Source organism: Empidonax traillii, unplaced genomic scaffold (assembly GCF_003031625.1).
Source record: "Empidonax traillii isolate 1590-97213 ecotype Southwest subspecies unplaced genomic scaffold, ASM303162v1 scaffold605:size788243, whole genome shotgun sequence".
Taxonomy (NCBI): domain Eukaryota; kingdom Metazoa; phylum Chordata; class Aves; order Passeriformes; family Tyrannidae; genus Empidonax; species Empidonax traillii.
The window spans coordinates 49,751-74,020 of NW_020955798.1; the positions used below are offsets into that span (position 1 = coordinate 49,751).

The window sequence follows — 24,270 nt, forward strand, 5'->3', positions numbered from 1 at the left end:
AGTCAATTCATCAAGTGCTCCCAGTTCTGTCATACTGTGTGGGGTGATTTGTAACTGATGTACACTCCCTCACAGTTTCCTAATACTGAAAAGTGTTCTGATTGCCTTTTTTGGCATAACCCCTAATACTTGGCAACTTCCCTAAACTTTGTTTTGTTTTGGAGCTGGTTTTGAGTTCAGTTTTCCTTTGTGTCTGTTTTTTCTAGGTAGCATTTAGAATTGCTCCACAAAAACATACTCTGTCTCTTTGAAGATAGTATTAATTTTTTAATTGAAAAAAACTTGTTAACTTGTTTGAAGATCCCTGTTGGCTTTTTCCTTTTTTAGTCAGGTGCTAAGTGTTTCCTGTTAATGCACATGCACACACACATTGAGCTGTACTTCTCTTGTGTAGATTAGGTCTGAGGGGAGAACCTCTTTCACCAGCTGCATTCTGAGCCCTCCAGCCTAGCTGCCAGGGCATCATCTCCCTGGCAGACAGGCATGTGTTTGATGTACTCAAAGATTTTTGCTTTTAGGCCTTTAGAAAGTTATTCCTCACAGGTACTTCTTGTTTCTTTCTGATTTTGTTTTGTTTTTTATGTTTTATATTAAACTTTTGATAATTCACCTTTTTTCTCTTGTTTAGACATTTCTTCTTGAAGGAAGGCTGTATTTCCTTCTAACAGCCTAACTCAGTCCCATCTAACTGTTATGGATCTTGCTGACTCTGGTACCCATCTAGCCTGAACTTTTAAGTAATTTCAGAATACTGTGCTACCTGTGAAGACTTTAATTTCCTTTAAAACTATTTGTTATCTCTAAGTTTTGAGGTCGCATGTTGTTTTGGATTTCTTGTTCAAACAGGGATCTGGGGTGTGCCTGTCTCATGGACTGCAACAGTCAAAGCAGGCCTTTGTGTGATTCCAGACTATGCCAAGAGCACTGCTCCTACAGCTTTGCTTCAAGAAAGTAACCTCTTAGAGCCTCTATTTTAAATACCCTCTCAATTTAAATAACCTGTTATATCTGGTGGTATTTGTTCAAGCTGAGGAGATGAAGTCACTCATTGTTAAACTTTATTTAACTACATCGATTTGACAGATACTCCATACTGGTGTAGTTTACTGTCACTTCCACTGAATTTATGTCCTGGTGTTAAGGGTCAAAATAGCTACCTCAGTTCTGCCAAGTCCAAGGTAACATACTGGTATTTAACCCTTGTAATATGCTGGAGTTGTTTGGTTGGTTTCCCCACGCACACACTTATATTCATATAAAACCATTTGATTTTGGTCATGTCTGTTTCATAAATCCTGCTCATCAGAGCTTTTGCTGCCTTTGATTGCACATCTGCTGTTCTCTGCCACTGGTTACTGACTCTTCTAACCCTTTTCTCCAGGATATGGATTTTGTCCATGTTTGATGTTTTAAAGTAAAGATCCAAAAGGGGATGAATAGTTGAACAGTATAGTTGAATAGCATGCATGTTTGACTATCTGGGTTGGAAATTCACAGGACAGAAGCTGATGTTGGGAGAGGTGTCTATGAGGAACCTACCACACTGAACTTCCCAGTGGCTGAGGAGCAACAGGTCAGACTGGGTGTTGACTTAAATACTTGTTCCTTATAGAGAGTTTACACAGCTTTGTTCAGCTGTTTCAGTGCTGAAATGAAAAGGCATCGTGTGCACACAGATAATAATAATGAAGTATAGTATGGGTAACAGGATAAACCACGTAGAAACAGTTAATGCTCTCAAGGGTCTTGCATGCTACAAAAGCAAATGCAGTTCTTCATACAAGTAAAGGAAAAGCACTGGAATGCTTTTTGTCACACTGAAGCAAAATGCAGGAATGTTCTTAAAGTGGAAACAAAAATTTGTGATGAACACTAGTAACAGCCCTTGGCTTTATTAGCAATAAAAGACCAGTCTGCCACAGTGTGAGAGTGCTGCTCTCCAGAAGGGCTGCTGTGGTCTGATGGGAGAGCGTGGCTGAAGATTTTTATCATTCAACTTCCAGAAAAACACATCTGTTGAAATAAAATACCAGGTTTAAAATGTAGTTTATGGTTTCACTGTCATTCATGTTGTATTTCAGTACAAAGATGAAAGAATTCAGATTTCCTTGGTGCAGGCTGAAAATCTTGGAGAGAAAAAATACCCTTTATGCTGAAAAAGTGCATCTAATACATATGTGATGAGAACAAGTGAGGAAGTCACCCTAAATTGGCAGGTTTTTTCACTTTAAATTACCTTCAGTAGTTTTTTGTTATAACCATTCTTCTGGAAAGAGCCCAAACAAAAAAGGTAGGTCTCAAAACTCCTGTACACTGTTCCCTTGAAAAGAAAGGCCAGTGGATTAAAAGCCTGATGCTGTTTCCTCTCCCAGCACGTACCAACCTGCAGGAATAACACATTGAATTAAGTATGCTCCATAAGTACTGTGTAAGCACACCTAAAGTAACTGTTGACTAATCCTATAAATAAATATCTTGCTGGAGGTGTTCAGGTTGACTGTTTTATTTTTTTTTAAACTTCAGTTTCCATTATATTAACTACTACTGAACAGCAGTTCATAAGGAGTTATCTACTTTCTTTGGAGGTACCAGTTTTTAAAATCAAAATCTCAGCCAAATAGCCTTAAATATAATGATCTTCCAGCATTTCACAAGTATGCTACTCAGGCAATAAAAAAAAAAGTATTTAAAAATGATTTGCAAATTAAAAAACATACTGGTTCCAGCAACACATTCTCACTCAGTAACAAACAAAAAGCTTTAAGCCAACAAGATATAGGCTCTCCTAATTAAATACTAGCTGTGAGACTGAGCTGTCCTAGAACTGCCTAAAAAAGGCAGCTGTGAAGTTGCTGCTACTGAAGGGGAAGCTGTGTGTTTACACAGGTCTTCAGAAAGACAATTCAGACTCAAGGAAAATAAAGCAGTGCAGAAGTTGTATTTACTGCAGCACTTTAAACTACATGTACAGTTAATGAAATTGTGTTCTTATTTTGTTCCATAATAAATTATCCATCCTGCTGCCTTTTGGCTGTAAGAGAGCAGGTACTGGCTGCATCCCTAGGCCCAAGCTCCTCCGTGCTCTATGGGGAAGCAGCAGGGCTTTGTGGGACATTCAAGGTACCACGAGTGAGTGACCCATAGAGCTCCACATCTGAGCTCCTGGTGTTTCAGTAAAGAAACAAGAACACCAACAAACTTTTCACAGCGCCAGTGTCAAAGAGAGACTTTTCACAAGGGCATAGAGTGACAGGACAAGGTATAATGACTTTAAACCCCACAAATGTAGGTTTAGGCGGGGTGAGTGGCAAACCAAACCCATATTTAGAGAATGCATTAATTTCCACTTCCTGTGTATGGCATCTTAGTGTTTTTACACCCAAGAACACCAGCTGAATCAAAGCATGGTTAATTAAGTAGTGGCCATAGTGTCCTTTGGCAGGTTTGACCTTTCATGCTGTTTAGCACATTCTGTCCAGCAGCCACCTTCCTGCTGAAATCCAACAGCATCTCAACTTTTCCAGGGCAATATTCAAGTTCTTTTGGACCTATGTGCATCCCTTCAATAGGAATTTCTTAAAAAATATATGGAGAGGCACAAGTCTATGCATGGTGACTCAGTGCCTACAAAGCAGGGGGGTCCTGGTAACAGCAGGCAGAGAATTTAAAATATGTAGCATAAGAAAAGCAATGAGAAAGAAAAGCAATGAGAAGAACACTGCAAGTAGTACACTCCACCTTCCCACTCCTGTTCAGTTAGTGAGGCAGTAAGAAGACTTGAGTGAACAACCCCAACCACAACAGACACACAACACTGGAATCACCAATTCTAGGGATGAGCTGAGCTGATGTGCTGGTGCCAAGCAGCCAGTAGGTCTCCTTTAAGTCAGCACTAACAAATACCAGCAGCAGAAGGGGTTGCATAAGAGGCTACTGCTCTATCTGTACCAGGAGGAGCCACCAATGTGCTCTCTGGTAAGCACTTTTTTTTTTCCAGTAAGTCAGGTCTTTGACATCTTCATTTCCTACTTTTCAAGAGCAGCATGTGTCAGAATGACTGTCAAAGGCATATAGGGCCTGATCAAAAATCATCTCTGAATTCAGCATGTTTAATGCTTATCAGTTGCTGTCACTTGCATTTCCCAGGAGGGTGGGGGAGAGAATAAGAAGAAAATCTCACGGGTACAGATGGAAGACAGTTTCATAGGTGGGTGAGCAGGGAGGGAAACCACTTGCCACCTCCCAGAAAAAGGCCGAGGCCTTGCCAGCATCCAAGCAATGGCCACCACTAAAGCTTTTCATTTAATTAAGGCCTGTCTTAAGTAACTAAGAGCTTTAATTTAAACTCCAGTTAGACACGGACTTAGATTTGTCTGACAGCTCCCAAAGTAATCCCTAACTTCTCTCTAGATCCACGATAAATATGGAGTAATTTTACTTCTACACAGTCCAAAGTCTCCACCTTTTCAGTCAGCCAGAGGTTTAGAAGCAAACTATGTTTGTCTCATATTTGTTCAGATATTAATGTATTTTAGACACCTGCCCAATTGCCTCACTTAATCAAAAAAAAATGCTACAGGAGAGCTCTAACCAAATACAGGTGACACCAACTCACTGAGAGGTCACTGGCACCTTAGCATTTATGAGAAGAAAATATTAAGGGGCAGTGCTTCCACCACCACTCAGAAAAACCCCACAACACGCACGCAGACAAAACCCACCAAAATACTAAGAAAAAACAATAAAACCAAACCCTTAACCACCCAAACCTAAAGAAGTTACTTGCCTCTGTTCAAGATTTATATTTGAACTTCACAGATTTACTAGACATCCCCATGGATCCCCCAAACCTCTTCCTATACCCATTCTCTTTGTGAAGGAGTCAAATTTCCTATCCAATTTTTTTTTTTTTTTTTTTTTTTTTTTTTTTTTTTTTTTTTTTTTTTTTTTTTTTTTATTTTTNCTGTTCCCTTGAAAAGAAAGGCCAGTGGATTAAAAGCCTGATGCTGTTTCCTCTCCCAGCACGTACCAACCTGCAGGAATAACACATTGAATTAAGTATGCTCCATAAGTACTGTGTAAGCACACCTAAAGTAACTGTTGACTAATCCTATAAATAAATATCTTGCTGGAGGTGTTCAGGTTGACTGTTTTATTTTTTTTTAAACTTCAATTTCCATTATATTAACTACTACTGAACAGCAGTTCATAAGGAGTTATCTACTTTCTTTGGAGGTACCAGTTTTTAAAATCAAAATCTCAGCCAAATAGCCTTAAATATAATGATCTTCCAGCATTTCACAAGTATGCTACTCAGGCAATAAAAAAAAAGTATATAAAAAAATTATTTGCAAATTAAAAAACATACTGGTTCCAGCAACACATTCTCACTCAGTAACAAACAAAAAGCTTTAAGCCAACAAGATATAGGCTCTCCTAATTAAATACTAGCTGTGAGACTGAGCTGTCCTAGAACTGCCTAAAAAAGGCGGCTGTGAAGTTGCTGCTACTGCAGGAAGCTGTGTGTTTACACAGGTCTTCAGAAAGACAATTCAGACTCAAGGAAAATAAAGCAGTGCAGAAGTTGTATTTACTGCAGCACTTTAAACTACATGTACAGTTAATGAAATTGTGTTCTTATTTTGTTCCATAATAAATTATCCATCCTGCTGCCTTTTGGCTGTAAGAGAGCAGGTACTGGCTGCATCCCTAGGCCCAAGCTCCTCCGTGCTCTATGGGGAAGCAGCAGGGCTTTGTGGGACATTCAAGGTACCACGAGTGAGTGACCTATAGAGCTCCACATCTGAGCTCCTGGTGTTTCAGTCAACAAACTTTTCACAGCACCAGTGTCAAAGAGAGACTTTTCACAAGGGCATAGAGTGACAGGACAAGGTATAATGACTTTAAACCCCACAAATGTAGGTTTAGGCGGGGTGAGTGGCAAACCAAACCCATATTTAGAGAATGCATTAATTTCCACTTCCTGTGTATGGCATCTTAGTGTTTTTACACCCAAGAACACCAGCTGAATCAAAGCATGGTTAATTAAGTAGTGGCCATAGTGTTCTTTGGCAGGTTTGACCTTTCATGCTGTTTAGCACATTCTGTCCAGCAGCCACCTTCCTGCTGAAATCCAACAGCATCTCAACTTTTCCAGGGCAATATTCAAGTTCTTTTGGACCTACCTGCATCCCTTCAATAGGAATTTCTTAAAAAATATATGGAGAGGCACAAGTCTATGCATGGTGACTCAGTGTCTACAAAGCAGGGGGGTCCTGGTAACAGCAGGCAGAGAATTTAAAATATGTAGCATAAGAAAAGCAATGAGAAGAACACTGCAAGTAGTACACTCCACCTTCCCACTCCTGTTCAGTTAGTGAGGCAGTAAGAAGACTTGAGTGAACAACCCCAACCACAACAGACACATAACACTGGAGTCACCAATTCTAGGGATGAGCTGAGCTGTATGTGCTGGTGCCAAGCAGCCAGTAGGTCTCCTTTAAGTCAGCACTAACAAATACCAGCAGCAGGAGGGGTTGCATAAGAGGCTACTGCTCTATCTGTACCAGGAGGAGCCACCAATGTGCTCTCTGGGAAGCACTTTTTTTTTTCCAGTAAGTCAGGTCTTTGACATCTTCATTTCCTACTTTTCAAGAGCAGCATGTGTCAGAATGACTGTCAAAGGCATATAGGGCCTGATCAAAAATCATCTCTGAATTCAGCATGTTTAATGCTTATCAGTTGCTGTCACTTGCATTTCCCAGGAGGGTGGGGGAGAGAATAAGAAGAAAATCTCACGGGTACAGATGGAAGACAGTTTCATAGGTGGGTGAGCGGGGAGGGAAACTACTTGCCACCTCCCAGAAAAAGGCCAAGGCCTTGCCAGCATCCAAGCAATGGCCACCACTAAAGCTTTTCATTTTATTAAGGCCTGTCTTAAGTAACTAAGAGCTTTAATTTAAACTCCAGTTAGACACGGACTTAGATTTGTCTGACAGCTCCCAAAGTAATCCCTAACTTCTCTCTAGATCCACGATAAATATGGAGTAATTTTACTTCTACACAGTCCAAAGTCTCCACCTTTTCAGTCAGCCAGAGGTTTAGAAGCAAACTGTATGTTTGTCTCATATTTGTTCAGATACTAATGTATTTTAGACACCTGCCCAATTGCCTCACTTAATCAAAAAAAAATGCTACAGGAGAGCTCTAACCAAATACAGGTGACAGCAACTCACTGAGAGGTCACTGGCACCTTAGCATTTATGAGAAGAAAATATTAAAGGGCTGTGCTTCCACCACCACTCAGAAAAACCCCACAACACGCACGCAGACAAAACCCACCAAAATACTAAGAAAAAACAACAAAACCAAACCCCTAACCACCCAAACCTAAAGAAGTTACTTGCCTCTGTTCAAGATTTATATTTGAACTTCACAGATTTACTAGACATCCCCATGGATCCCCCAAACCTCTTCCTATACCCATTCTCTTTGTGAAGGAGTCAAATTTCCTATCAAATTTTTTTTTTTTTTTTTTTCATCAAGACAATTCTCATCATCCCAGACATTTAATTGTAGGGTAAGTTATAAACTAAAAAATACATACCTCTATATCACCACGCAGCAGTTAAATTATATTCAGGCACAAAGGCACTCACGTTATGCCAAACGCACATTAAACACACTGAACTTTTTTTTAACAAATTTTATTTATGCAAAGCCAATCCAAAAGGGGTGTGTAAAAGCAAAAAGCTCTTTTTACATATTAATAAAAAGGGCGCAGGGGTGTACACTTTCTACGTGTGAAGAGTGAGGATTTGACTGTCTTATTTACAGGAACCCACTAAGTTTGTTTAAAAATATAGATGTACTCATTAAGTCATTCTTATTTTCTCTAAAGCTATTTGATGTACAGTATACAACAGCTCCAAGTGCCCAAATGACCAAGGGTATCCCATGACAATTTGACTATACAAGCTTTTTGTGCCCAATTAAGAATATTCTTGCTTTGATGTAATGCTTCTGCCCAGTGCTTGTTTGTTTTATTTGGTTTTAGTTTCATTTTTTCTTAGGGGCTTTGTTTTATGCATACAGTAGTTGAATTATATTTACTATGTCATTCCCAGTAGTTCCTTGAGGAAGAAAAGTTATATTCCTTGACCCTCCAGTTCAGCTGCTGCTATATCTGGTTCTTCATCATTGTAAATGTTCTCTGCCTGAAGACACAAAACATTACATGACAAGTAGTAGACACAATCGTTTTTAAACAATCTTCTACACTTCATATAGAAAAAGTTTTGGTAATACCAAGGTGGCACAGACATCATCCCCCTCCTTGAAGGGACCTTCTCCCTGCCTTTTCTTGAAGGGCAGACAAATTCAGGGATGCGCACACACTGGCTACATTTTGGCAGTTGCCTTCTTGCCCTGTTCTATTTCAGCAGCATAAGCATTGCCATTTAACCACTAGCCTTACGATGAACATTTTATTTGGAATTATTTCAACCTCAGCCTGAACACACAAAACAAGAGCAGATATTAAAAAGACAGAAGCCTGACTTGTGACACACATTTCAGTCCACTACAGTTTTTTAAGCTTAATTTATTCCCAAATCACTTCACTACCCATTTGTAAGATAGCTGATCAATCTCCTATAATGTAAAGTAATATGAACTAATGGGTGAGTTAAAAGACATCTTGCTTCACAGCCAACATATGGGGGAGAGAGGGAAAAAGGAAGTCTTGGCTAATATTGCCTATAAGTTTGCAACTGCCACATTTATTCTTAATATTAACTAGTACCTAAGACTTGGACTCAAGAATTAACTAGCAGTTGCATTTATTCAAGTTGTTTTAGTCTTGGTTTTCTTTTTAAAGTGTTGCACTGTTTGACTAGAGAGTAACAGAGGACAGACTGCTTTCAGTCCTTGAAGGCACAAGCTGCCCTAAGAAAAAGCTTTTCAGTTTCATTTATGCAACAAGTTTCAGAGCAACTCAAGAGCTGTTGTGACACTCACCATTTGCCATATCTGCATTATGTTGTCCTCTGATACAGAACAGATTACCCAAGGCTCATTAGGATTCCAACTGAAGTCTGAAATTTTGGCAGTGTGTCCTCCATGAATAAACTGTTAAAAAATACCCACAAGCTTCAGAAAGCCATTTCAGCTCTAGAGAAATCTGTTAAAATGCAAGATTCTGAAGTTAAATTCATCATGCTAATGACTACACACAGAAAACACTTGCTACTAGAGGTTCATAATACAGACATAAGGAAGGTGTGTGTGAAACCACTTCCCATTCATTGCTTATGGACACAAATGCAGTTGCTGAGAGAGCATTTGAGACAACATTTTGTATTATTATAGCAACAACTGACATCATCAAAACAGTGCCTCTTCACACAAGGTTGGGCTGTGAAATCCAGCCACATTTTCTACTGATTACCTCTAAGACCACTTCCATAGTTATACAGGAAATGGAGAAACCTTCAGAATTGAACAGAGGAAGCCTACAGCAAGTTAGAGCAATGAATTGGAAACAAGGGAGGTAAAAAGATTTATGAACTGCTGCAGTTTTAGCAGCACAGTGACAGGGCATCACACTGCCACACAACATGTCAGCGCACTGAAACCTGAACAAAAGTGTACCAGCAGCTCAGGAGGCCCATCTTCTGCATCCTCTGCCGACTGCTCTTCTCCGATTTTACTGTAAGAAAGTAATTCATACTTTTTGTTAATAACAAACGCGTTCTATATCTGCTTAACTGAACAGTTCCTGGCCTTAGTTTCCAGTATTTGCTATTGGTTTTCCTCAGTGTGAAATAACTATAAGCCTCAGGTATAAAACATCAACTGTTTTGCAATGTCATTACTGAAATGGAATCTTAACTTGTGAAGGCAGAAATCACTTATTACTAGCAATTCTATTAGCAAGAAATCCTGATGGAGAAGTAACATTAGATGTACTGTGCTGTTTCTAATTATACATGAAAGACGAGGCCTGAGGTAGGCAAGCAAGCAGGGCTAGAGAACAGCACAAATCAAGTCTGCCAAATAATGCAGGCCTTCAGCCCTTTTTTTTTTGCCATCTGCTCATATATACTAACAGAAAAAAAAATGCTCTTCACCTTAAGTCCCATACATTAAGCCGACGATCAGTACCACTTGAAGCAAGAATTGTTTCATTATGAGGAGACCAGTGAACCTATTGAAAGAAAACAACTTAAGAGAAACAGCTACTGATTTCTAAACCATAACCTGAATAACCAGCACCCTGTCCACTAATTTTCAACAACTATACTCCATAAGTCAGTTTCTTCCAGCACAAAGGATATCCAATATCTCAAATAGACTGCTTTCAAGTCTTATTCTCAAACTGAAAAGACATAATTTCACTGTTACAGATTTACCACATTTTATGAAATGTCTAAAAAGTCACTGTTACTTGCATCTAACTACAGAGTTCACAAAATTAGGTTTGAACCCAAGTCCTCTCTATAGCACATCATTTTAGAGAAACCTTCTACCTGTACTGAAGGTACTTGCAAATGCCCAGAATTTTTTTAGCAGTAAGTTGTTGACTACTTGCCTCAAAGTCAAGTGGGGAAAGTGAGAAAGAAACTATGTGGTACTGTCTGTAATTGTTAAACATAAAATAGGGAATTTTGGTTCAACAGACTTATTTGTGTTACAAGAACACAAATCTTCATGTTCTTCTCCAAGTCAGTACTCTTCTCATTTTTTTTTACAGGTTGTGAGATGTTTACCCACCTGAAAAATCTCATCTTTATGAGACTCAAAAGAATGGAGTTTCAGCTTCAAATTTCGAAGATCCCATAGAGCCACCGTCTGGCAGACAGAAGTAACAAGAAATTGTTTTTATTATAACAGCTTTCATCTAGAATACTTCACAATGTAAAGTGTACATGAGTAAAAACCTTGTCAGCAGAACCAGTTGCCAGAATGAACTCGCTGTAAGGATTGAAGGACAGACAGTTGACCTCAGCTGTATGAGCATCTATGGAGTGACTTGGCTTGGATGTGGCATTAGATCTTGTGTCCCAGCTGTTGCAATGGAGGGTTTGGGGAAGGGTTAGGGGCAAGGAGGAAAGAGGGAGAGCAAACAAACAAAAGTTTTTACAGAAGGTTCTTTTTCATTACACATTAGTTTAAGAAGACAACATTATTACTAAACCCAACTCTGAAGCTACATTTTTCATTCCAAAATCTTCCGTATTTTGTGCCTATTGTACATGAGCAGCTCACACCAGGAAGCTGACATAGATATTAGTTACATCTTCTTTTCAAATTATGTGAGCACATTAAATAGCGTGTAGATTTCAGTGATTCTGCAACATTACTGTAGTTAATTGCCTAAAAGAGCTACATGAAATTATTCCAAAATTCTTTTTTTTCTTTTTTAATCCAAGTACTCTGTACTAGGTCCACTAGCAGCACTCAGCAGGCACTATGCAGAAACCTCCTAACCCCAACTTACATCATAAGCTTCTGATCATCCGCTACAGATCCAAACAGAGATTCATGGAGCAGATGCCATGCCACATCTTCTACTACTGCAGAGTGCCCAGTAAAGATGGCTTTTGCATCCACAATCTTGCCTTCTTTTGGTCCAGCACTTATATCCCATAAACACACTGTCTGTAAATAGGTTACATTCTATTGAAATGCAGACTCTGACTCTATTATCTTTCAGACAAATATTAATCACACTCTACATACAAGCAGAGAGATAAATTGAAGCTAAGTTATCAGTTAGTTTTCTGTAAGTTTGAGGCCCAAGGATTACTTGTAAGGTCACAAAAATAATACACAGTTTTAAAGTCCACAAAGAAATTTATAAGCAATTAGTTCAATCAATCCTTGAGAGTCTTACTAAACCCAGTTTAAGGGGCTTCTTCCAGCAGACAACTATAAAAACATTCTGTTCTTACTCCATCAAGAACCTTAAAAAGAACATGTCAATTACAGCCTGAAGCCAACTGACAGCCTTTAGAAATATAATTACAATATGTGAGAACTTTCTCACATAACAATACACAGCTGCACTAAGCTAGATTTTTTTCTAATTATCTATTAAATCATAAATTACGAGGACTTAGGGTTCTTTAAATGGGGGAAAAGATGTGGTTTTTACATGATCATCGGATGCACTGAGAAGATGTCCACTCAAATTTGAGTTCCACGATAAGCCATAGCCTTCCTTCTGGTGCCCTCTTAATCTAAGGTCAGGATTACACTCTCCACTTGGGTCTGAAAGAGAGAAAATTCCTTCCATTTAGCATCACCTTGCACATCAGTCCAAAGGAGTATCATTATCACCCAAGAACTTTGTTTCTGTTGCAATAACTATATTTTATACTTGAACCTCTTTGGAGGTTCTGCTACTTGTATCAACATTCTCTTATAATATTGAGGATAACTAGACAGTTAAAGTCATTGAAGATATGGGCCTTCTCATTCAGATTTCAGAACCCATCAACCATCCTCCCGATCACAGTTAAACACAAGCTTAGCCCTCGATAACAAGAGGCATTTTGATTAACTTTGAGGAGCCTAACCCACCTGGTTTTGAAGGATGTTTAGTGTAGTCAAATACCAGCACATCGGCAGACGGTGTTTTTGTCGCAATTATGCAGGGATTCTGCGGCATGTAACGAGCACGGTTCACTTCACCTTCATGGTTAATTTTAATCTCCATTTCTATTTTGCCAGTCACAGATCCAAAGCCACCAAACTCTACATTTGTCAGAAAATGTTAGTTTATCACATCAATTATTTTAGACTCTCGAAGCAGCATTTCACAGCATCTTCCCCACTCCAAGAAACAGTGGTAAGCATCCTATCAAATAAAAGAAAGACTAGGACAGGTTCACATCATGTGACACACTTCTGATATTTGGAATCCTCTTTCAGGGCATTTGAGGTAGACATGTATCAGTTTTCACAACTGATAGAGCTGGTAGAAATTCTAGTAGGGATTGTGTATCATAATGTTACCTGAGTTCTTCTGAAACAAAGTTTCCTCTTTTAGTCACAGTTAATGATCAGAATTAGTGTGGACTCGTAAGGATGCATCCGTCCACTTTATTATTTAGCGGAGAGTTAGAATATCATTATGAGAACAACTAGCAATGATATTGCTAAAACAGAATCTAAGAATGTTGCATGCCCACCTCCTTTCTCACTGTCATACTGTGGAGCATCAAACTGATCATCATTGGGAATCTGGACTCTGGCAACAACCAGGTGATTCTGTTCATCGGACGTGTGCGTTCCCAAAACCAGCCAGTGTAGAGCATAGTCCTTCCCTTCTGGCCTGTTTAGAACAATAAATGCATGGAAGAAAATGATGTGCTCAGTTCCAGAAGTTTCATAGCTATAGCATCAATAACCCTCAAGATCCATACCTCTTCAGGGAGCTGGAAAAGAGATACTCATGTAAGAAATCCTTCCTATTGTCACAAAGACTTACACAATAAAGCAAACTAGACTCTGATGTGAGCAAGCCAAAGATACAACCAGAAAGGGTAGAGTGACAAAACAAGCCACTAAACATTGTCACTGTGCCTTGAAAGGGACAGTCACAGTTTGCACAGCAGTTAAAGGTAACAACAATACCTACTTGTATCAAATTTTCCTAGCAGTCTCACAGTATTGATTTAGAAAACAATCAGTACTTCTTTTCATAAAACACAAATACTGAGGGGACAAGTAGTAATCTATTTTAGTTACTTCTCTTAGAAGCTTTTACTAGTTATTTTATTTCAGACACTCATTTTTTAATACTGTACAAATCCTAGTTAACTAGAATAAAATTTCTCTTCTGGTGTTTAAATGCAACATTTAATTAAAAATGAAAGGCTGGATGGACAGTGTCATTTATCTCTGAAAGTAAAAATTTGAGCAGTCAAAACCAAGCAACTTCTGCATTCTTGAGAGCAACAAACTAATTAAGTTTCCTGACTCCAAGCATTCAGAAATCGTTTAAGCAATTATAAACCACCATGTTTTATTACTACCAGGCATTACTACACCACTTGCAAGTGTACAGGGGCAAAAATACAAAACAGCACAACAGACACACAATGCTCGTGCACTTACTTGCATCAGGAATAGGTGTCAGGTCATCATGTCAGGTGCCATACAAAGAGGCAGTCCTTGCCTTAAATGGCTTACATATTTTGACACTGGATAATTGGAAATACCAGGTTTTAAACTGAATATTAAGTCAATCTGCAAAATATGAGGCAAGCAGAAGTGTTCCTCATAAGGGCTCCACACCCTCAAATCCCCACTTCATTGTCTTCATGCCACAAAGTTAGCTCACATCTCAACATTGTCTCCAGACATTCTGGTATACCAAACTAAGTGAAACATCACATATATAAGATGGAATTTTATAGAAGAGACCATCCTCTCATAATTGCAATAAGTTTACATATAGGATATTTTAAAACCTACCTGCACCCAGTCTTTGTCCACTACCTCAGTGGAACTCTAAGTGGTTATTGCAACAATTTAAGTTCTATAGTGGGCGGCACATAAACAGATTCTATCCCCATGTTCACAATTCTTTAAGAAATTACCAGTGAGCCTACAATTTTCAGGGGGAGGTGAAAGAATGGGAAACAGTATCCAATGAATCAGGGACAAAACCTGGACATGAAGAACCAGTTTTAGAATAACAGACTAGTCCAGACTTAAAAAGTATCAGAGACAGATACTATGGCTTAAACAGAATAGTAATCTGCAGTACAGGAGGAAAAACGGTCTTCAAGAGCAAGCTAATTTAGGGGATAGATTTCTCTGATCAGAATTAACTACGTATGAGTGCTAGATCTCTTATTTAGCAATAAACTGAGAAAGACTTCTCTGTTCACACCTCACAACACCTTCTGCTAGGCCAAACAAGAGTTCTGTGAAGTATCAACCTGTGACTTTTTTCCTGAATGCTTCTGCATATCCAAGGGGTTTTTTTTAAAGTTGTAAGCAAAATAAAGTGTAACAAGCTCCCACAGAGTAGCCTAACCCAAATTATTCTCGTCTGGCGTGGTTTTTACTCTCAAGTCACTCAGCAGACATGGTTAACAGAAAAGGCGCAGTGGAACAAGGAGCTGCACAGACTCAGCTCCCGCTGAGCCCTGCGCCTTCCTGGCACTGCTCCGACCTCTTTTCCCTTCTCTCACCTGGTCACATCAGGCAACCACTGCACCGTGAGGCTGGGCCACTCCAGGGCGTGTGTCATGACCAGGTCGTACAAGAAGGGGGTGTTTTTCTTCCAGATCTTGTACTCCTCGCTGATGACGCGCTCCTCCACCGTGTCCTCCAGCACTGCGGGAAGGGAAGGGATGAGCTGAGGCAGGGAGAGGGGAGAAGGGGGGCGCCGCCCCGGCCGGGGCCATCCCAAGGCGACGACGGGGCAGGAGCGGGGGTCCTGCAGGGCCCTCGGGGGCGGCCGGCGGCAGGAAAAGTGCAGCCGCTCCACCCCCGCGGAAGCCCCTCGAGAGGAATCCAGGATCGCCCCAGCTCCGCCATCCCCGCACCTTCACAACACCGCCCGGCCGGGGACAGGGACGGGGCAGCAGGGAGGGGGTCTCCTACCGTCCTTGCTCGCCATGACGGGCGAGACCCAGCGCCGCCAAGGCAGCGCAGGAGGAGGCGGGCGGGAAGCGAGCTGAGGGGGCGGGCGGGGAGGGAGCGGAGGAGGCAGAAAGGGAAGGAGCGGAGGAGGAGCCCGGCGGGCGGGAGCGGAGGAACTCCTGCAAACACGGGAGGGAGGGAAGCGGTGGTGCCGCGGGACCGCCCCTGCCCCGCCCCGAGATCCCCGGCCCCGAGCAGGCCCCCGGGCTGGGGCGGAGCGGAGCGGCCGAGGAGGAGCCGAGGAAGGGCCGAGGAGGGGCTGTTGAAGGGCCGAGGAGGGGCCGAGGAAGGGCCGAGGAGGGGCCGTGGAAGGGCCGTGGAAGGGCCGTGGAGGGGCCGAGGAAGGGCCGAGGTGGGGCCGAGGAAGGGCCGAGGTGGGGCCGAGGAAGGGCCGAGGTGGGGCCGAGGAAGGGCCGAGGAGGGGCCGGGCGGGCCGCGGGAAGGCGGAGGCGGCCCGGCCCTGCCGCGCTCTGACCGCGAGGTGGGGCTGTGGGTAAAGCAGCGCCGCCGAGGGCACCTGTGTTAACTACGTCTTAGGTAATAAGCCCTAAATCATATTAAAAACTTAGATATTGGTCCCACTTCGCAACTAGAAATTATGGAATCATTGTTTCATAGAATGGTTGGAAGAGACCTTAAAGATCAGCTCATTTCAACCCTCCTCCCCACCCTGTCATGAGGAGGGAACCTTCCACTAGAGCAGGTATATAAAATGGTTAGAGAGGCCACGGCTGAACAGTTACTGCTTTTCAACAATGGTGCTGAATTAATTTTCTGGAAGAAATGTAGGTTGGAACTATTTTTTAGTTGCAGTTATGGCCTGGAAGGCGCTGAACTGCATTATTGAACCCTCAGACACAGAGTATCAGTCAGTGTTACCAGGGTTTTAAATTCTATTGCTCTCTAACAGGGTCAGTGGTGCTGTCTTGTACTGTGGAGAGTGACACGTCTGAGCAGCCACGTACAAATCAAACATACAAATCAAACATACAGCCTTACCACCATGCCTGCCCAGCCTTGCTGATCTCTCCTTTCAGCTATCACTAGACAGAAGACCAGAGATGTTCAAGGTCAGGCTGGATGGAACTCTGAGCAACTTGGTCTAGTGGGAGTTGTCCATGCCCATGGCAGAGGGGTTGGAACTATATGATCTTTGGGGTCACTTCCAACCCAAATCATTCTATCATTTTCTGATTCTATGATTTAATTCAACTGCTTTTAATCCAGTTTAAGTGAACAGTGCTTGCCACAGGTAACAGCCTTAACTACAGTAGATCTTTCTGGCCACTAATTACACTTTCCAGCATAATAATGAAAATAGAGGCAGTTAGGAATCAGGTTACATTGTCTCAAATGCCCCTAAAGATTCTAAGGAACTTTTTGTCTCCAAATTGCAAGTATTTTCTTGCCGTATTGGGACTTGTAGTATTAAAATAAATTCTTGCTTCAGTATTAAACTGACAGAGAGGAATCCTGTATCACTGAGGCTCACATGCCTGGAGTCACAGAAGGGGAGGAAATCAGCTCTGTAGTGGAGCTTACTGTGCTCAGCTAGAGATAGTGGCAGGAGAGGGAAACAGCCAAATAATAGCTGGCATTAAATTTTAATTTCCCCTCTGTGAGAACACTCCTCATGGGCTGAGCCTTCTAGGGTCTGGTCTCCAGTTTTTCAAACAAGGAATCCAGTTATGGGAAATGTTTACATGTAGGAGAACCCGAGGCTGGTAATAGCAGCCAAAGGCTGTAGCATGGGAATTGGGAAAGAAGGCTGAGGAAGGCAGCCAGCTCCTCCAACAGGAAGCTTCCCCAACATTGCTTTTCTGGCCCACATGTTAAAAAATAGAAATCTTTCAGTGAACTTAAATAACTATATATTAATCTCATCCTTAACCTGCACAAATTACAATTAAACCTATGCATGGCTTACTTATTCAGAATGAGAATCCTGTGAAATTACTTGGGAGCTGTACAATAATCAGCACACAACTGAGCGTGTTAACACAGACACAGGGCCTTGGTCGTGCCAGATGTGGCACCGGCTTCCCTTTGGCAATGCTTACTAGTTGCTTTGGAATTTGCTGCCAAGTATGCATCTACTCCTACAAAGTGCTGAGGCCTTTCTAAAGCGTTTGAGAGTGGAGACTGAACCTTTTGGAGCCTGTGTGTTGTTACAGAAAGTTGATCATTTAAACCTCAGATACTGGATAAAGAAAATCTCTGTCATGCTTTCTTGCTTTAAGTGACCTCTGTTAGCTCTCACTGAAGGGTGATTACATGGCCCCTTGAAAGATGAAGCATATAGGAGCATTTGGGTGAGATGCTGTTAGGCCTTTTGCTGTAAACAGTATTTGTAGCCACAGCTTACCTGGAATAGGATGGGGAATATGTGAGTTAGTTTTGAAAAATGATGGACAAAATTACTCTTCAAGGGGTTAGCTGAACTATAAGTGAAGAATTACTCCCCAACCCTTCAAAATTTTTGCAGACTCTATTTAGGATCTGGAAATCAAGTTGTATTGTAATAGGCTTCCAGAACTAGTACTAGCTTTGGTGAACAAAACCTGTCATACCTAGATGTCAAAACAGTTGGTAAGTGACCAGCACCGTTCGCTTCTCCTTGTTAACAATTACATTTGCATACAACCACATTTTCTTTTCATTTAAATCTGCTCACCAAAAATCCTGTTATTAAGTGCTCTTCTCCCTTTGAGATTGTCATGGAAAAGATAATTTATAACATGACTTCTATCAAAGACAGCACATCGTCATCTCTTATGTTGGTTATTTGCAATTCATCAGCATGGTCACATCTGTGACCACACATCTAAAACATATCCTTTGATTCCCACACTTTGTAAGGAAAGCAATTATCCAAGGCTGTTGCTCATCACTTGCAGTATGTGTAAAATGTACCACAAATTACTTTTGAAGTAAAAGAGTGACTTGAATCATAAGCTTTATTTTTATTAAGCTATACTTCTTTCAAACCTAAGCATGAAATATTGCATTTTCATTTCATTAACAAACCACTGCATCCCGCATCCTCCATTGTATGTGCTGCATCATGCTTCAGATTGCCAGATATACTTATGAAGAATTATATGCACTTGTTAATTTCAGCTTGAAGACAAGTATGCTGATTTATTACTCTGCAAAGAATCAGCTGGCTTGCTGTTACTTATGTCTCTTACACATTATGCAGAGCTGATGGAGTTTGTAGCACAACTCAGCAAGTAGGTGTAGGCATTAATGAGAAGGACCATCTCAGTCAGAAAACTGTATAAAGGAAATCAAGTTTGCACAAAAACTCAAAATTGCCCATTGCAAAAGTAAAGTAGCAGCCTAAACGTTTATTATTCTCTAATATATCTGCTATCATTGCATAGTCTTAGTAGCCTGTTTGGAATGTAACATAATTTTCATCAAACATGTAGATAAGAAAAGCACACCTCAGTTTAGTTGATGCAATCATCCACTCAGAATTTCTTGAGATGTGACTGTGTTTATTTTCCCCACTGCTTATCCAATATTTCCTTCTATGTTCCCAGCAATTATCATCTCCCCGGTATCAATCACACCCAACCAATACCCTGCTGTCACAAAAAATCTTGAGCTGTAGCAGCGTCTTGGACTTGTTCTCTGTGACATGCAGTTTGGGATCTGTCTAATGACAGCACATCTCTCTGATGGTTCACTTCTAAACAGCCATGGCTGTGTTTTATACTGATGTGCAACACCTGTGTGCCGCATAGCCATGTGCAAATGACAGCTTTCACTTTGCAATGAATGAAGTGCATTTGTAGGAATGTCAGTACTTAGGGGAAGGCATGACACACTGGGATTTTATCCAGCTTTGTAGACACATACTCCAATTGCACCTTCTAGGTGGGATTGTTCCCATCACTGAGATGCTGTAGCAGGAAATCATGAGCTGGAAGTTTCAGATAACTAGCACTGTTCTTCACACTTCCAGCTAACCATTGCAGATTGTATTGAACTTCATGCTGCAAAGGAGAAGAAATCCTGTAACAGTCTTGTGCATTCCTTCAGTCTTCAGGAATATACAGTGTTTTACCTTTGATGTAGAACGTTTATGCTGTAAGGTACAAACTAAGCTCGTTCTCATATAACAAACCTCTCCTTCCCCTCCTGAGGTAACATTAACTTTGCACTAAGCAAAGATTAATAAATCCAATCCTGCTGAATACTTTTTTTTGGTTGTTTGCATGGACAAGGCAATATTCCTTCAACAACTGGATTTGATGGCCTATTTCTATGCTGCATGGCATTTGTTTAGCATTTTCTATGCTTTTTAAAAAAATAATAAGCTCGTAAATTATTTGAGAAGTAGATATTTACACAACTTTCTTGGCACACTTTTATTAATTTTGCACAGAGTAGAGGAACTGGTTGAATTACAGAAGACTTGGAGAATGTGTGAGTAGTTTTTAACAGGTCATCTTATGAAGCAGTGCTGCAATATCTGCTGTATTTCCAATATATGTTGTCATTGTATAGTCTGTAGTTCGGCAGGCTCTGGCCTGGACAGGTTATTGCCCATATGTGGATTTTGCAGACCTGTAGGGATATTAAAAGAAATGGCAGGGAGTATTTTGCTCAGCAGAAAATAATATGGCTTTTTGATAGAAGTAGCAGATGTGCAAATTTGTACAACAAACAATCTATTTTCAGAGAAATACAAACACTTAAATGAGTGCCACCAGGGAGACTTTCAATAAAATGGAAGGAGACATTGGACTTCTGAAGCTTCCAGGATTTAGCTCAATGGAGTTCCTCATTTCTTGTTGCCCTGGCCTCCCTCCTTGAGGACTTGGAGGAACTTAGGGAGCAGGAATTGAGTAGTTCCAAGCCTGTGTCTGGGTCACAGGAATCAGAGGAAACTAATCCAGAAGCTGCTGTTTTCAGTTATATGGAAAGGAGTGGAGGCAAACTGCTGCTCTCAATGATGTGCTGAAGCACCGTGAAGCACAAGAAAGCCTAAGCCTTCTGTGCCAAAGAAGGTGAAAGGGAGTTGTTTATTATAATCCATTTCCTCTTCAAACTTCCACTCTAGGGCTTAAAAGCCTCTGCAAGTATTCAATGAAGGAAAATGATCTCTGCTCTTGCCTTCTAATCTCCAGGAATGTCTCTCCCCACCTGAACTGCCTGGCCTTCTTTTTCAGAGACTTCTCTGAGAGGTCACCATATGGTTTCCTTTTGTGTTCTTCACTCTTAACTCTTTTGAGACTTGAAGCAATTAATAACAGCATTATCTTCAATGTTCTGGATATCTCAGAGGTGAATCCACTGAGACAGGAACCATACCAAGCTGTTTCAGCTCACCGATCAGTTTCTGTGGTAATGAAGATTTTTGTTTGTGCTGTTTGATTTACTCAGTCATTATGGCAGAACACTCTCATGTGTAGTCTTTGGAAACTCTAGAGATCTTGACTTTTATATGTTGTCTTCTTTCCAAAGGTTTTAAATACTGAGAACTACAGTCCTGCAGAATGTGGATTACTGGATAGGTGCTACATCAGATGTCTGTGTGGCTTTTTACTTTGGAGGCAGAGGCTGGGGCCAGAGGAACTGTGGATTCACAGCGTGTTACAGACATCATGTAAATAAATGAGGAGTAGGCAGATAGAGGATCTGCTGAGAACAGGTTGGTGCCTGTTTACATTTCTGCAGTCAGTTCTAAAACTGGTGGGTACCCAAGCATCTTACAGTACCCAGAAAATAAACTTTGCTGCCCTTTCTGCTAGTTACTCCCAGCAGTGTCTGCAGCTAAAGTGGCATAGCCATGTGTTCAAAACTAGGAGAAAAAAAGACAGTGGCACTGCCCTGTCAAGTCAGTACTATACTTGAACATACCTTGCAATTAGCAGTCTGTCCGATATCCCTCGGGGGCCATTTCAATTACTATTGATGCCATTTTGCAATACATTTCAGAGCATGTTTATATGAACAGTTTAAGCCAGTCTAAGACCATAAAAATATTAAAAGGAGTAGATCTGGTCTCCCCTCTTACTTGCCACTCTCTGTCCCTGCCTTGCCCAGCACTAACAGACACAAGGTCAGCGGGGAGCTGAGTCAGATGCCCAGTCTAGGTGATTTATTTTTTTTAGCAGAGTTGTTTTTCAGCCTTACAGGAACAAGCTAAGCACACTCATATCTTCCTGGTCTTAAACCTGTACCAAGGGGAGCACATGGCCATGGGCAAGAGCAGGGATGGCTGCATTCAGGTTCTGGTTTCAGGTTAGTTTGCACCAATTGCGAGACTGCACCACAGGCCATGGCAAGTCAGTGTTTGCACCCTGCTGCTGGTAACTGCTGCATCTGGAGCGTTCCCTGAACAGCCAAGTAGTAGTATTGTCTCTCTGCCTCTTGTCTGTCTCCTGCAGATGAAGAATCTGAGAAAGAAGGTGAAAACACCATTCACATGCTTTCATTTACTGGCATAGCAGGAAAGCTTTAAAATTTCTACTTAGTTACTGATATAAGCAGGATATATAATTAGGACTTCAGGGGGAGACAACTGAGGTAAATATGAGTACAGGAACTCTCAGTGTCATGGGACACCATTAAGACCTTATTTGATGTGCATTTAAAATATTCTTCAAAGAGTTTTTTTAAAGGAAAAGGTTTTAACAAAATTGCTCCTTTGCTGAGAGGCAGCACAACTGGATCAAATTAAATAAAACCTGAATTTTAAAAGCATCTTGTGATTTGAGATACTGCAGAGAGCCTCTTTAAAAGGTATCTGAGACTAAGCATCCATCAACTGAGGAAATCCATAACACCAGGGGCTTTAGAAAAATCTAAGCTTTCATATTTGAACTATTTCTCCATACAGCTGGAAATCTAATGTAAACAGGGCCTAAGCAACTTGGCCAAAGTAATTTAGGGAATCAAAACTGATGACTGCTAATACAAGCTCAGATTTCTAGCCAAATGCCCAGAATGCTAACATTTGGCTTTACTGTTTTGTGTTTTTCCTTGATTCTCTGCTGTGAGGTGCAGTGGGGGAACAGTAGAGCAGTGATGACTTCTAACATAACACCACTGCCCTGTTTCTGAAGAAGAACCTGTTTTTTTTCTGAAGCTTATGGATACAAGTACAGACCACAATACCATATGAGAAGTCATTTTTGGCTCTCTCTCACTTTAAGAGCCCATTGCACATAGGAGGTTAAGGAGGCTGTGAATAACCTCATTTCTTTTTTGGAGGAGTGACACAGTTGCAGAAGTTGGATGCCAGCATGGCTCTGTTATTAGTTGTGTGTTGCTGTTACATCTGCATACCACAGCCACAGGTCAGCACCTCATTCTGTCAGCGCTCTGCAGACACTGTAGGAAGATGCCAGTTATTGACCTGGAGGTCTGTCTTACTCTTATATTCTGAGAATAAGACAGTTGGATACAGGAAGATGGGATTGTGCAAGATGATAATTATTGATGAGCAAAATATCCAATTCTCATGGTTGCAACATCCCGGGCAGCAGAGAAAATATAGAAAGAGAATTGAAATTTGAATTTGAAAGAGACACGAAGTGGCTTTGTGAATGCTTATGGGAGTGCTGTGCCCAGGTGAATCAAACAAGTAGGAAAAAAAAAAGGGAGAGATAACTTTCCAGATATTTTTTTTTTTCTTTACTTAGCTACCTGCCAAAAGAGTTACTTCCAAACTCTGTTTGTAAGTCTTCTGGGGCTAATATTAACATTTTAGTTTGGACCAGGAGTGAACTTTTGAAGCAAACTTTCTGACTGTCCTCACTTAGAGCACATTGGTTTACACTGCAGACTGGTCACCAAGCACATGAACTGGATCATTCTTGAGTGAAAACTAAATCAGAAATATGTTCCAAATGCTAGTGAAGGGGGTAGATGTACAGAACCAGATAAAAGATAATCTGAAATAATTACCACCCCCGCAAATATATTTAGCGTAGAGTCAAGGTCTTCAAAACCAATCGTTTTACTCTACAGATCCACTCCTATTGCAGGGTACTACTTGCTAGTGGTAGACATAACTTGTTTCTTTGAATTTTTTTTTTTAAAGGAATACAGCTTTTGGATAGACTTTCAAGTGTTTTTTGCTTCTATTTCTGAAGCATGTTCATATCCAATTATCATAGAATCATAGAATCATAGAATAGATTGGGTTGGAAAAGACCTCCAAGATCATCAAGTCCAACCCCTGATCCAACTCCAATTACTATATCATGGCACTAAGGGCCACATCCAATCTCTGCTTAAAAACCTCCAGGGATGGTGAATCCACCACCTCTCTGGGTAGGCTGTTCCAATGCTTGATTACCCTCTCTGTAAAGAATTTCTTCCTAACATCTAACCTAAACCTCCCCTGGCAGAGCTTGAGCCCATGTCCCCTTGTCCTATTGTTGGTTGCCTGGGAGAAGAGACCAACCCCCACCTGGCTATAACCTCCCTTCAGGTAGTTGAAGAGAGTGATGAGGTCACCTCTAAGCCTTCTCTTCTCCAGACTAAACAACCCCAGCTCCCTCACCCTCTCCTCATAGGACTTGTGCTCAAGTCCCTTCACCAGCCTCGTTGCTCTTCTCTGGACCCGCTCCAGCAGCTCAATGT

The 24,270-nt window shown here is 41.0% G+C and overlaps 1 protein-coding gene and 1 long non-coding RNA gene across 3 annotated transcripts in view; one reads left to right on the forward strand and one right to left on the reverse strand.

Moving 5' to 3' along the window:
- Nucleotides 1-7,690: 7,690 nt before the first annotated feature.
- Nucleotides 7,691-15,740, reverse strand: RBBP7 (RB binding protein 7, chromatin remodeling factor). The gene is made up of 12 exons (XM_027898580.1): nucleotides 15,625-15,740; nucleotides 15,210-15,354; nucleotides 13,197-13,339; nucleotides 12,586-12,759; nucleotides 12,158-12,273; nucleotides 11,501-11,661; nucleotides 10,941-11,067; nucleotides 10,774-10,851; nucleotides 10,131-10,207; nucleotides 9,652-9,709; nucleotides 9,019-9,129; nucleotides 7,691-8,216 (listed from the first exon to the last, which is right to left on the reverse strand). Exons 1-12 carry the CDS (start codon nucleotides 15,638-15,640, stop codon nucleotides 8,148-8,150), a joined length of 1,275 nt encoding a protein of 424 aa, XP_027754381.1. The 5' UTR covers nucleotides 15,641-15,740; the 3' UTR covers nucleotides 7,691-8,147.
- Nucleotides 15,741-21,145: 5,405 nt separating this feature from the next.
- Nucleotides 21,146-24,270, forward strand: part of LOC114065013 — a 24,065-nt gene continuing 20,940 nt past the window's right edge. For both annotated transcript variants that reach the window (XR_003572854.1, XR_003572855.1), the window contains exon 1: nucleotides 21,146-21,328. This is a non-coding gene — a long non-coding RNA (uncharacterized LOC114065013). The remainder of the gene's footprint in view (nucleotides 21,329-24,270) is intronic.